General features: G+C 38.3%; 1 protein-coding gene across 4 annotated transcripts in view; it reads left to right on the top strand.

Moving 5' to 3' along the window:
* ADGRB3 (adhesion G protein-coupled receptor B3) overlaps positions 1-15,398 on the top strand; it is a 726,710-nt gene that overhangs the window by 310,964 nt on the left and 400,348 nt on the right. For all 4 annotated transcript variants that reach the window (XM_027603097.2, XM_027603095.2, XM_027603096.2 and 1 more), the window contains 2 exons: positions 11,287-11,388; positions 11,757-11,863. In XM_027603097.2, the coding sequence (XP_027458898.1) occupies positions 11,287-11,388; positions 11,757-11,863 (209 nt within the window). The remainder of the gene's footprint in view (positions 1-11,286; positions 11,389-11,756; positions 11,864-15,398) is intronic.

Below are 15,398 nucleotides of genomic sequence, written 5' to 3'. Positions count from 1 at the left end.
GTTGATTAACTTTTGAGGGTCATCACCCTCTACTCGTTTATAGAGAAAATATACACATAACATAACGGATCCCATCCCTGGTTCCTGGGTATGGAAGCACATATTCTGTCCTTACTCTGCTGCTTGCAGTTACTCACCTGGGCTCCCATAGAGTCCCTGTCCTGTCTCCACCTTCACCTGCTGACATGGGAGCATTTTGGGAGCTCAACCCATTAAAAACCGTCTCCTCCTTTAATCATTCTTATTTCTCCCACAATTGCATGAGTGCTTTCTTCTTTGAACCCCTATAGACTTGCTTTGTGCTTCCCTTCTTATGTATTGCCATCACACTTTATTATTATATGTTATTATATCTCTTAGCTAGAATTCCACCTCGTTACAGATGAGTTATCTATTTTCAGACTCCCAAATCCCCTTTTAGTTGAATGTACACCATTAGACACATGACCTTTTGAATGTTTTTATTCCATATCATAAACATTGTACCTGGACCATTTGTATAAAGTACAATATACGATACAAAATACAGTAATTTGTGTAAAAGCATGTGAATAAAAATTTTGAAATGACTATGATAGTAATACCTTACCTTTCATAATCATTTTATTCTTTCAAAATGCTGTTAGTTTGTCTAAGTAGATTTTGAATAGACTTTCTTAGAACACATACTATTTTTATTTTGTAGTTACAATTGGTGGCATGAGCCTTCCTTCCTTAGAAATAAATCATTGAGATGTTGGAGGTAAGAAAAATATGTATTTTCATAGCAAGTTACTCAATTTGCCCAAATCTCAGCCCTGCATATACTTACAGGCCAGAGCTCCTCGAGGCTGTCTCATAGCCACCTGTCAGGCTAGGATTGGTCCCAGGCATACACATATAGAGATTCCGAAGGCCTCAGGGTAGCTGGCAAGACAGGAGGATGTGGCCGTCAGCCTCCAGCCTAGAGTAGTCTTGCCCGTTACCCTAGTGTGCCTCCAAATGTTATCATTTTCTACATGTGCCTTGACCTGGAAAAGGTGATGAAGCACAGTTATCCTCACCAGTTCCTAAGATAATATAAAAAATGCAAATAAACACAATTCTCTAGCAGCATACCCCAATACAAAACTTGTCTCACTTAAAGTTAATAAATAGTTACTTAGAACTATTCCTCACAATTAAAGTTAGCTATCTTTTATTATTATTATTATTATTAATCTTGTTAACAGGTTGGAACTAGAGTGACCTTGTCTGCTAAGTTGAAATACAGGATTAAAACTAAGTTAATCAGATTTTTTCCAGGGTGTGTATGTAGAAACACCATCCACTCCTCAAACAGGCAATGCAACACACATAGTCTGCTAATGAATTTAAAGTTTGTGGTTTGCTATCTCTGAGACTTAGAGACAGATTTTTGCAAAATATATAAATACCTTGTTTACCGCTACAACAAATGCTTAGTGATAGTGTAAGATTCTCAGAAAATGAACGGAGAGGCTTATTTGATTGACGTAGGTCTACCGACCACCTCCTCAAGGAGTGATTTTTCTAATGCCTTGGTTTCCTCATGTTTAAAAAGAGAGTAATAATTGTATCTACTTCATTCTTAATATGAGAATTAGATGAATTAAAAAATGTAATGCACTTGAAAGAGTGCCTAAGTAGATTTTGAATAGACTTTCTTAGAACACATACTATTTTTATTTTGTAGTGACAATTGGTGGCATGAGCCTTCCTTCCTTAGAAATAAATCATTGAGATGTTGGAGGTAAGAAAAATATGTATTTTCATAGCAAGTTACTCAATTTGCCCAAATCTCAGCCCTGCATATACTTACAGGCCAGAGCTCCTCGAGGCTGTCTCATAGCCACCTGTCAGGCTAGGATTGGTCCCAGGCATACACATATAGAGATTCCGAAGGCCTCAGGGTAGCTGGCAAGATGATATGTACATGTTGCTGTTATAATTATATGTTCTTTCAACTTGACACTGATAAAAACCATTTCTATGGGAGGAATGCTATTACAAAACACATTTGATAAACACCCTTCTTTTCCCCCTGAGACCTTAGCAGCACCGTGAATTCTGCACATGAGTGTGTTCCCCTGCTGAAAGTTAGAGCTGTAAGCTGTGTGAGCACAGAGACCAGATCTCTCATTCACCTCTGCATCCCCCAGCAGAGGGAATTCCCAAAACATAAGAATTAATGAACTGCCAGCAAGTGAAATTTGAAATTGGGGTCATGCATAGTGTATGGTTTTTTTTTTTTTCCTTTCCTTTCCTTTCCTTTCCGTTCCTCTCTTCTTCCTTCCTTCCTTTCCTCCCGCCCTCCTCCCTCCCTCCGTTCTTTCTTTCTTTCTTTGTTTCTTTGTTTCATTCTTTGTTTCTCTTTGTTTCTTTCTTTGTTTCTTTGTTTCTTTCTTTCTTTCTTTCTTTTTCTTCCTCTCTCTCTCTCTCTCTTTCCTTCCTTCCTTCTTTTCTTTTCCTGCATGCCAACTCTACAGTGTAGAATCAATTTCTCTTTAATACTGAAATTCTAGCATAGGGGTGAAAACTAATTTTCCACATCAAATTGATTTAAGCCCTGTATAATTTTTGCTATTTTTAAGAGACAGAAAATCAGTTTGAATAGACAGATTAACAGCTAATCACTAGGTAATTGCTACCTTGTTTTAAGACAGCATGCTAACTACATACTTGTGACTTAAAGTACAGTTGTATCTTATAAATGGGTTTTTATATCTTTGCACTAGTGATAGCAAACAGTGGGATCTTTCAGCTGATGAACAGAGTTGCTGTTCCATTTTGCTAAGGCACAAAAAACAAGAGTCCTTCATATTGCCCTACAATAATACGTTTTTATTTTGAGCATAGAGAGTGATGTGAGCTAATTGTATATTTTCTGATTTACAAAATATACATAGGTAGCATTGAACAGGAAAAAAAAATTAACACAAATCTCTCCCTTTAGCTTATGTTTTTGTCTTGAGCTTTAGTTCCATACACCAACTGCCTTTCTGATATACTAAGAGGTGCTCAACTACCTCAAACTCAAAACTATTTTCAGCGTCTACCCTCCCAACTGGTACCTTCCTCCTGTGCTCTAACTGAGGCTGTAGCACAGCACTCTTCCTGGACACCTGGCTTTCATCTTTTATTTCTCTCCCTTCCTCACCTCCTACATCCAGCCCTGGAGCCGAGCCCATTCTCTGTCCTGGATAGATTTTTGAATCCACTGGCTTCCCTTCCTGTTTCCACTTCCCGTGATGCCACGCCCCTTCCCTACTCACTCCATTTAGGTTGTCACAGGCCGTGCCTTCAGTCTCACTTTTCTTCAATCCATTCCCCAAACTACATGTATAGCATTCAACACATTATAACAAATTTTCCTTGCCCTTAAATTCAAACTCGTACTTTATCTTATCATATGTGACCCCTCCCCCTCCGGTAATTACCCACCTCTACTCATCCCCAACTTTGTACTCTAGCCATTCTGAAATGTTCCCAATTTCTTGGATATACCAGGTTCTTTGTACCACCTTGAGCCATTCTGAAATGTTCTTTGTACCACCTCTACCCATTCTGTAATGTTCCCAATTTCTTGGATATACCAGGTTCTCCTTGCTGCCTGGGTCTTCCTACATGTGGTTCCCAAGGCACACTTTTCCCTTCCTCACTGGCCAACTCCTGTTATCCTTGGACATCCTTTCTGGAAATCTCCTAGTGATATACTCTCCCCCAGAGTACTCCTAGAGCATCCAGGACTTCTCAGATCATAGTGGGCATCCACTGTATTAAAATTTCTCCTCTTAGTGTCTCCCTCACCATCTTGCAAGTTGAGAGACCCTGACTATTTTTGTTCATTTTCTTTAGGTGCAGCATTTTACAAGGTAATTGGGACATTATGGGTGCTCAGTATCTGTAGAATGAATGAATTCCATAAGGGGCACTGAGGAGAGTCCAGAAAGTTTCCTACTACTGGGGGCTTCATAAACCTAAGATGGAAGAAAATAAATTTTTATTTTAATATCTAGGCAGTTTTGCTGTTGGTATGAGCATAAATACATATATTTTCTGAACTAAACTTTTTAAAGATACAATCTTCAATGAATGCCATATGACCTTTGCTGAAATATTTTAAGCAGATGGGATTTGACATTACTACTAAAACGCTGAAAACCCTGCAAATTTGCAAATTTGAATCTATGATTCCCCTATCATCTTCCTTTCTTATTATTTGTGCACTGTTTCCATCTGCAAGAAGCACAATGAATCCAAGGCTTTATGAATTGATGGTGGAGAAAAACAAAGTTTGTTGGCTTTTTTAAGTTTAAAAAATTACTGTGCTAATGTTTATTTGTTTTGTTTTTTGGTCTGGTTGAGGTAGGCCATACGTTGTCATTAGGGAAATGGAAATTAATAATTGAGTACTGTGGTTGGGTATATAGAGATCACACTGGAGAATTCTCAACAGGGTTCCATAGACTCTTACCAAGTCAGACACAGCCCTACAAAAGTCAACTTTTGTCAATATCTGGTACCCTGGAAACCCATTTTTGTTAATTTTTAAGAAAACTATAGTAGTTAACCTCCCTCTCTTTTCCTAAGTGAACATTCTTAACCTACAGCTGGTCTACTTACACACAGATATGCACACACTCATACACACTGTCCTCAGTGCTTTGCAGAATCATCTCATTTTCTGTCATCTTAAGTAGTGAGGTAATGGAAAAATAGATCTTTTTTTTTTAAAAAAAAAGATTTATTTGAGAGAGAGAGAGAGAGAGAGAGTGAGCACAAGCAGGGGGTAGGAGCAGAGCAGGGAGGGAGAAGCAGGCTCCCTGCTCAGGATCCCAGGACCTCAAGATTTGGGGCTGGATCCCAGGACTGGGTCCCAGGACCTCAAGATCATGACCTGAGCCAAAGGGGGATGCTTAACTGATTGAGCCACCTAGGTGTACCAAAAATAGATCTTTTGAAAGTATTTGGTAATTTTTGGCTTAAACTATATGAGTGTGTTCATAGGCATTCACCTACCATTTGCTAGACTTCTAAGTACTTATGTGCTCTAGGAGTGAAACAAAACAGAAAAATTATTGTCTTCATGGTGCTCACATTCTAGAGGGAGAAGGCAATAAATAAACAATAATAATACTGCAAAGTAAGAAAGCTAGGAAAAAAGATGCAGAAGTTACCCTCGCCCTCTGTCTGCTGCTCTGCCTGCTTGCGCTCTCTCTGTCAAATAAATAAATAAAATCTTTAAAAAAAAAAAGATGCAGAAGTTAGAAGGTTAACAAGCATTTTGAAGAAGAATAAAACAGAGGAAAGTGTGGGAGTGTTTGAGAGAAGTCAGGAAGTCCCTGAAAAGGTAAGATTTCAGCAAAGATGAAAGGCAGTGAAGACACAAACCATGCAGACATTTGGGCGGGAGACGGAGGGATATCCTGGAAAGAAAGAGCAAGTGCACAAGCTCTGAGGTAAAAGCCGTCCTGGAGGATTGGAGAAGCATCAAAGGGGTCAGTGTAGCAGAGGGGTTGGGGGGCAGAATGTGGAGAGGGTGGGAGCTGAGGTAAGAGGCCAGATTGAAAGGCCTTGTAACTGAGGCTAGTTTTATCACTAAACGTCGTACTTACTGGAAAAGAAGAAATGTTTTTTTTCTCCAAGTACTGTACCTTAAAAAAAAAAAAAAGCGCTAACCCATATTCCCCAGCTGACAGTTCCTACTTCTGCCCATCTTAATTTTGAACCTCATCAGTTTCAGGGTGAGCCCGGTAAACATTTGGCCCTATTGGCCCACCCGTGCCATCTAGTGGTTAACGCTTGCAATTACCCGAGTTTCTGACCACACAGCCGATGGTGGGGGAAGGGCGCAGGGAAGGGAGCTAACTTTTGGCAGAGTAACAATAGGTGTGAAAAGCTTTCTGAACCCACAACAGGGGAATGAGGAAGTCTAGGTTGCAAATTGCTTCTTCATTGCTTTGTGTCAAGATTAAATCAGAAACAAAAATTGAATGCTCTAGCTCCCTCATCAGTGGAGCTAAGTTTAAAAACATTGAAAAACAGAAAAAAAAAAAATAAAAGTGAAATGAAAGTGAAGGATTAAAAATGAAGAGTTAATGAGGCAGGTTTTGAATAGAAGTTGGATGTGTAGATGGAACGACAAAAAAAAAGAATAATTAGGTGCAATGGTACTAAGAAATTACTGGTGTGTCTTTATTAAAAAGGGACTAGTTGTTTTACATGGAATTCGATTATGTAATAAACTACGCATGATGTCCTTTGTGAGTTTTTAACATTTTTTTATGCTTTTCCTCTTTCTTATGTTCTAAAGTAGTTTTGGCTGACATTTACAGAAACACAGGAGAATGTGACCTGGTGTAGAATATTTGGAGGATGACAATTAATTCTGGGTGGCTGATGCATAGGAGAATAAACATGAGCCATAGCTGGAATGCTAGCTTGGAGCTTGCTAGAAGGGCCTTTATTTATCACAGGGAGCATACTTACCTTTATCCTGTCAGCCCTGGAGAACCATGGAAAGGTTTTAAGCAGCAAGTTATGGGATTAAACTTCATTTGAGAGATTACTTTGTTAATATGGCATGAAAATGGGATTAGAGGTAGAAGATACAAGAGAATAAATAGCTCCACTTTATACCTAGTTCTTCAGCTGGGAAAGCAGGCATCATCCTTAACCCCTCAGTCCTTCATTCCCCACATCAGTTAGTCTACTACTTTCTAAATTTATCTTGTGCCCACTTTTTCTTCATTTTTAGTCTAAACATCTGACCTAAAGCCACCATCATTTCAGCGCTGAAGCACTACATTAACCCCTTCCACTGTCTTGCCCTACCTACTGCTCTCCCATCCCTGTTACCCATAGAGAGCAAACCGATCTTCTTAAAATTAAAAATTGAATTACGTCGATCTTTTGTTTAACCCTTCCGTAGCTGCCTGCGAGGCCCTGTAGGCACTAATGTTAGCCAGTCTACCAGCCCATCACTCCACACTCTTCCCTAAAATTGTTCCCTCCAGCTCCACTGGTCTCAGGCCCCAACCTCTTCTCTGCTTCCAGGCCTTTGCACATACTGTTCACTCTGCCTAGAACGCTTGCTGCCCTTCACACAGTCAGTCACAATTAAGCGTCGCTTCCTCCAGGAAGCCTGTTTCCATTCTTCAAAGTTTAGATTGAAATAACATTCTGTATTAACTATTGCAGACCTTGGGGCGCCTGGGTGGCTCAGTCGTTAAGCGTCTGCCTTCAGCTCAGGTCATGATCCCGGGGTCCTGGGATCAAGCCCCCCATCGGGCTCCCTGCCCGGCGGGAAGCCCGCTTCTCCCTCTGCCCACTCCCCCTGCTTGTGTTCCCTCTCCCGCTATGTCTCTCTCTGTCAAATAAATAAATAAAATCTTAAAAAAAAAAAAACTATTGCAGATCTTATCATAGTTGTACTCAAGTAATGGTATATTTAATTGTTTGACTGAAAGCTCCATGAGGCAGAGAGCGCTGCTCTCATGCACCATTGATTTTCCCTAGAACAGAGCCTAGCATGTGTCAGGTCAATGCCGAATGAACCGATGAGGTTGTTCACCTCATTCAGATGGAACAGGATGGATGCTTGGGTAAGCAATGGAGTTAGAATCATGGTAAGTTAAGGGAGGAGAAGATGAATCTGATGGGTTTCGTTATGGGTACAAGATTAGAGGTATCATTAGCAGAGTTAGGGAATACAAGGAGAGGAAACAAGCAGCATTAGGGAGAAAAATGGTAGGAGTTGAAGTGTAGGCAGACTGACTCCGAGATTTCTTTGGAACAGAGAGAATAATCAGTAGAAAAGTGTCACTCGGCAGTTGGATGTGCCAGTCTAAAGCTCAAGAAAGACATCTGAACCAAAGAAACACATACGTGTTGCCATTACACAACTGGGTAGAGGGTGTATATCAAGGCTTGACTGCAACATAGCAAGTAAGAGTTGGGAGCAGAAGCCAAACTGGTTGAATTCTTACTGTGGCTCCAACATGTGCTAACTTTTCCTTCTTCCTACTATTTCCCCTTCATTGTCATTAATCTGGGCACCACCTAGCTGCATAGCAGTCACTAACCTCCCTCTCACAGTCTCATCTCTGGGCTTTGCCTTTTCTTCCTGACAACTGTCACCTCTCCTCTTAGGAGACACTGCCCTGGCCTCTTTGGCTATAGCAGGAGGTTGGACAGGGTAGCAGGGCCAGAAACATCTGCTCTTTGTGGGGTGCGGATCAGACAAAATGGGCAAAGTGGTTCCCAGCTGACTAGTCTCCATGGTCAGTGTGGAAGTGGGTGGCTGCAGGTGCTTGACTGCATCCCTTAATTTATTTTTCTGCTGTTTCTATTCTTGCGATATTGGAGGAGGGAGTGCTGTGGAGGGGCTGTACCTACCTTTGCTTGAGTTGTACCATTTTTTTTGTGATTTTTAAAAATTTTATTATTTTATATTTTTGATTTATGGTGACTCCACCTCTATTCATCACCGCCACTCCCAGGCCAGACTCAGTGGCAAATCCTGCTCTTGGGCCCTAGGAAAGGGCCAGGCCAGCCTGAGCCCTCCTGCCCCCTGTAACAGCCTGGACAGATAAGAGGAATGGTTTAAACATGTGGCCATTTTAGAACGGAAAGTGACATTGAAGATCACCTATTTCACATCCTTCCTCTTCACAGATGAGAGCACCAAGGCCTTCAAATAAGAGGCTTCTCTGAGGTGACCGAGCTTGGGGGTATCTGCAGGACTAGATTCTAGAGTCCTGACTCAGTCGCCTTTGCTTTGACTTCCTGCATATCCTCTTGGCTACTTCCAATTATTCAAAATAATTGCCCTCATGCTAAATTAATAGTCTAAGTTCTCATTAAAACACTTAGGCAACAGTTTCCAATTTAGGGAATCCTCGCTTGGTGGATGGTTTAGCAGTCCATTCAACCTTCACCAGCCCCATTTTCATGAAATGTGTCCACCTTATCCCACTGGTGATCTCCTAAAGGCCAAACCTAATGCACGCATCTCAGGCATTACTCCCTGGGCTGTCTCCATAGGGCTCTATGCTCTGACTTCTCCCTCCTCCTTGAGACCACTGTGTTTGGGGTTCTAGAAGGCTATTCTCTCTCAGGCCTCCACAAGGGACTTGGATGGTTCCTTCTTGGTCCTTGCTCCTTGGTCCCTGTGTCCTTTGCAGAATCATCCATGCCCTGCTTTTTCCTTTGTTAAATGCTTTCCTTAGATAATTTCTTTTTTTAAAAAAGATTTTATTTATCTATTTGAGAAAGAGAGAATGAGAGATAGAGAGCACGAGAGGGAAGAGGGTCAGAGGGAGAAGCAGACTCCCTGCTGAGCAGGGAGGCCGATGCGGGACTCGATCCCGGGACTCCAGGATCATGACCTGAGCTGAAGGCAGTCGCTTAACCAACTGAGCCACCCAGGCGCCCTCTTTAGATAATTTCTATGTATTAATAATAGTAATAATAGTGAACCCTTATTAAAAGTCTTACATGCATGGACTCATTTAATCTTCCCCAGTAATCTTACGAGGTAGAGATTAGTAGTCTTCTTTACCATATGGGAAAACAGGAAACAGAGAGGTGAATTATTATTATTATTGTTATTATTAATTATTAATTTTCAGATTCTAAACATTCTTTTTACTACATGATGGTACCAGAGGAAAACCAAGTATAGAAGTGAACAAATGGAGGAGGAAGGGGCTAGGGGGAGTCATCACCACCCCTCCCTCTTCAGGAGCCAAGTGTGCCCTTCTGGCCCCTTCAACCTGTCCAGGCTGTTACAGGGGGCAGGAGGGCTCAGGCTGGCCTGGCCCTTTCCTAGGAACCAAGAGCAGGATTTGCCACTGAGTCTGGCCTGGGAGTGGCGGTGATGAATAGAGGTGGAGTCACCATAAATCAAAAATATAAAATAATAAAATTTTTAAAAATCACAAAAAAATGGTGCAACTCAAGCAAAGGTAGGGACAGCCCCTCCACAGCACTCCCTCCTCCAATATTGCAAGAATAGAAACAGCAGAAAAATAAATTAAGGGATGCAGCCAAGCACCTGCAGCCACCCACTTCCACACTGACCATGGAGACTGGCCAACTGGGAACCACTTTGCCCATTTTGTCTGATCCCCACCCCACAAAGAGAAGATGCTTTCGGCCCTGCTATCCCAGATAAAGAAAATATTATTTCAAGATTGTAGTTTCTCAAATTGTATTCTTCCCCACTAATAATTATAATGTATCCTAATGAGCTCATAAATTCTGAAGTAGAATCAGTATCTGTAGATTACGATTATCATGGATTAAATAGTATACTGTCTCTCCTTGGAAGTCACACTCATGTATGTATGTATATATACATAATACATACTAATATATATATTAGGTACTTATTTTTTGGTCCTTATTCACTTATTAAAAGTATTTATATATTCAAATATTGATTCATTTATTTATTCAATTTTGAACAACTTCTGTGCGCCAAACCATTAGGTGGGAGATACTGAGATGAGAAGGTAACAAGATGCCAGGCAACTAGGGAACACAAATATGTGAGCATATACGTGGCAGTGCTGTGTGAAAGGCACAAGAGTAGGTGTGTCTAGAGAAAGGACTGGCATGTTCTTTCTAGGAGCAAGGTGTAAGGTTTAATGCAAAACATGGTATGGACGGACTTCACAAGTCCTTTGGCCTCCTATTAAAATATTTCTGGTATACCTCTGTTATTCTTGGAATTCCCGATAACTTTCTCATCTCAGTAATTAAATTGAGTTTTTGAAAATACAAAGACCAAAAGATCAAATCAGTTCATTTTTATATGATGTCATGTGATTGACATCATTGCTCTTGTATGAAGAATAAAAAGTTACATATTCTTGCCCTTTGTGTTTATTTCCTCTTAACAGAGTTAATAATTCAAATATGGTTTTCAGTTTATTGGAAATCATTTTATTTCACAGTATTTCAAAACATTATGAATATTGAAAAGATTTTTTTATTTATATGCTTGAATGTAATGTTCAATTTATAAGCAAATTCATTGACTTTTTTAAAAAGTCTCCATAGTAAGCACTTTCAAAAGAAAGAACATTTTTGTGGAGATTTCATAGATAATGAAATGTGGTGGTTTTTTGGTTTATGAAGACATTGCTAACATCTCAATAAACTATATACTTTAAAGAAAATGAAAGAGCTCCGCAGATAGATGCATTTGAGGACTATTTATTGCCAATATTTAGAAAAACAAACACTGCTGGCATTCAAATCCTCTGTTTTAAATTGCAGCACCTTATGAAATATGCCCAGAGGATTATCTGATGTCGATGGTGTGGAAAAGGACCCCGGCAGGCGACTTGGCATTCAATCAGTGCCCGCTGAATGCCACAGGTAAAGTATGATGACCCACCCAACGAAATTATGATGGCCATCCACGAACGGCATGCTATGTTTGCTTCTGAAGTCATGCTTTTATCCTATATCCATAAATAAATCTCTCCCATAAGCAATTAATAAAGCAATTTTAGTGAAGTGCTTCATAGATGGAGCCAATGAAGAGACTTAGAAATTCCTGCTAATGCAATGGTTTCTCAGTGTGATTCACATGCACTATAAAAATTATCAACGTAATATTTTCATATGCATGTTTTTTAAGGCAGGAAAATGTACAAACCCAATTCTTGAGACTGCCTCCCAGTTATGTGATGCCTTCTAGCATCTCTGTTATAAAGCTTCTCTCTGTTCTTTGTGACGCACAGGCACCACGAGCAGACGCTGCTCTCTCGGTCTTCATGGAGTGGCCTTCTGGGAACAGCCGAGCTTTGCAAGATGCATATCAAATGAGTACAGACACTTGCAGCATTCAGTAGGTGCAAAGCCAGCTTTAGTACTTGCCCTGTTTATTTTTTCCTAATGATCACTGTGTGAGAATTTAACCTTCTGCTTTATAACCAAATCAGCCAAAATCTCTGAGAAAAATGCCTGAAGGAAAAAGTGATGTGACAGAAAGCTAATTTTTATAAGTCAGTGCTAAACTGCTCCATTCCTAGGGTTTGGGTTTTTATGGTTTCTGCTATTAAAATGAAAGAATTCCTTGTCTAATGGGGACAAGGCCTGAGCAAAATTTGTTACTCAGTTTTATGTATAGGCATTACACTATATATCATGATTAGCACAAATCTGCATTAAATATATATAAGACTTACTTCAAAATACTGTACATTTTTAAATTATATTCTTTAACATTTTAGTACTTCAGAAATGATAAGCTATGTCACATAGGTATCAAATTTCTCACTGCATTTTGACATTAAGACATTGAAAAAATGACAGTGTTATTGCACCAGAGAAAATTAATTACTTGCAAAAGATTAAGTGGGCCAAATTTTTCAAAAATAGCCCCTCTGTTCCCACACGTCATTGAATTATTCACAAAATATGATGTATGAATATTTTGAGCACAGATAAATTTTGCTTGGTATTTTAGAAGTGCAAGCCATTGTCATTATTGGAGACTTGTCATTTCATCCTGACAGTCGGGAGGAACTCCCATCAATGAATAAACATTGAGTAAACATTGTGGGGTTTATAACAAATATATTCATGAGCCAGCTAGAAAGTTGAACATTGACAGGGATGATGTTTAGTTAAAAAACTTTAACTTTTGTTGTGTTTATGTTTTCTTTTCATTTTTTACTGTCACTCACAAATACGTATAATTCTTAAAAAAAAAAAGAAAAAAGAAAAAACCTAAAGAAGATTCTTGCTTGTGGATGGAGATTTAGCTCATATAATAATAACCCATATTGATGAAGTATATTTGATTATCAAAAAAACAAAAAAATCATATTAAGAAAATCTGAAAACCAAATGCTAATACATTTACTTACCAAATCAGTAATAGTAATTGACCAAATGATTATTTGACTACTTAGAACCTTATTCCTGTTATTAATATATATATATATGCCCAGATACATAGATATAATGTGTGTCACACGGAAATACACACGTCAATATATGCTGGTTACCCACAAATACTACATTTAATAACATGTATTTATGTGTATATTGGCAATTGATGATATTTGGCTTCACTGAGCCTTATTTCTGTCAAAATTAAAATACATTTATATATGTACACAGAATATAATATATAGCTTTGTTTCATAATATAAAATATAAGACTATGAAATGCAAATTTCTTTTATTAATAACTGTCAATACTCAGACCAGTATATTTCAGAATTAAGATTAACCAAAAATTTCGTAATGAATTTAATTTTAATGAATTTTGTTTTTCCCTAATTGTAGACCTTTGACTTTGTTTACTTAATTTTAATAATATCCATATTTGATTCTTGTTAATCCACAATAATGAATGGGAATAATTGCATCTATTAAGTAAATCATAAGTCAATCTTTATGAATTTATTAATACATAATATCACTTCTTTGCAGAAATTTTTTACTATCTAAATTCAGTGTTTTATATAGTAATACTTAAATGAGTTTGCATTCTGTGAGTGCAGGTCATCTGATAATGGACAGAAACAGAAACACTCTGTGAAATAGAAGAATTGATCTCAAATTGTGAATTCCATAGAAATCATTCAATCAATAATTTGACAGCCAATGTGTATATGCCTTTGTTGACTGGCATACATAAATAAGATGCATGATATTGTAGAATAAAAAGCAGTCTCGGTGTATTCAGCTCCTACAAAGTACTAGACACTCACCTGGGCGCTTTGACAAACCAACTCCAATGCTTACAAGAAGCAAGGTGGATATCCCTGCATTGGTTTGCATACAAAGAATCTGAAAATCTACAGAGGAGCAATCCAGTTTTGTGAGGCAAAGAATGGAAGTTGTGTCCAGGTACAATTGCTCCAAAGCTTAACGTCTTTTCTCGAGGCCATGCAACCTCCTGAACTTTTGATCTGAAATCATCTGCCCTAGATCCTGGTAATGAGGGCATATTTAGGTGGTGTGTTTTTCAGAAAAGTCATGTGATCTCAAGTCTTGGTTTATTTGAAGTGGGTAGCATCATCTTAACGTCTCTGGAGATTCTAGGGAACAGCAGATGACATACTATATATGTGAAATGCTTACAAATTATAAAAGAACTTTGTAACCATGAAGTATTAATATCTACATGTACAGAAAATACAAGTTAAGATCTTATCTCAAAAAGTAAAATTTTAGAACTCAACATATGATTAATATGAACTGTAAATGTGGAAAAATATAAATAAATGCAGATGGAGGAGTAGATAGGTAGATAGATAAGTGGATAGATGGATGTATATATAAGATTGATACCATATATATTTTCACACGTGAATTTTATTTATATGCACACATACAGAAATATACACACACTTACACATGCACACATACACACAATCTAGTACTTGCCTACGGATCATGCCTCCTTTACATATTCAGGGAAGTATAGGGCCAATCTATGCCTTACATAATGCTTACCTAATACATCGACTTAGTCATGTGTAGTCTAACAAGTCCATTGGAGATGGAAGTGAAACCAACTTCCCTTCATACTCTTACTCCTGTCGCTTCTCATGCTTTGTCTGAATAGCAAAGCTAGATAGTGCTTGCGATAAAGAACAGTTCTGATACCCACAAATTCTAAAATTACTTTGCAGACTCTTCATCTTCTCCTCTAGTAAAATTTACTATTTCACAATTTAATTGTTCTGTTTACTTTGAAGGATTTCATTTTTTGCCTCCTCTATAATCATAAAGCTCATTAAATATTAATTTTTACCTACTGCAGAGAATTATTTTAAATAGGTAGATCTGTGTTTTCCAACTCTTTTACATGTACATATACACATGTACAATATATGTACATATACACATAGATTACACTATTTTAAATACCCATTTTACAAAATTATACTCATAAACTAAGTTTGAAATGACATTTATCATCAGTTAAAACATTAGTTGAGTATGTTCTGTGAACTCTCATAATTATAACCCAATTGAGGTAGACAGAATGGGGTGGTTAATCGGTTTAATACATAAAATCACTAATCCATTACACTGCACCTTTAGTTTGAATTCTTTAAGGACGGAAACCATGTTGAGTTTTTTTTTTAATCTTTATTTATCTAGTGACTAACACACTGCTAAGCATATACTAAATATTCCATAGATGCTTATAAAGAATGACTCTGCCACTTTTCTAATCAGTAGGAGCATACTGGCAGCTGGAGGGTTCTCAGGTGATACACCAGACAGTGTTCATGAATTTTAACCATGTGAAATTAATAAGTATAATCCCTCATGTGCAATTTTCCTAGCCCAAAAATATCTAGAAATGGGGAGTGATTGATGACATTATTTTATGAAATTATTTGGCCATTGCAGAG

The sequence above is a fragment of the Zalophus californianus genome, chromosome 7 (assembly GCF_009762305.2).
Source record: "Zalophus californianus isolate mZalCal1 chromosome 7, mZalCal1.pri.v2, whole genome shotgun sequence".
Taxonomy (NCBI): Eukaryota; Metazoa; Chordata; class Mammalia; order Carnivora; family Otariidae; genus Zalophus; species Zalophus californianus.
The sequence above is the reverse complement of the archived record's forward strand: the minus strand, read 5'-3'. Positions and strand labels throughout refer to the sequence as shown.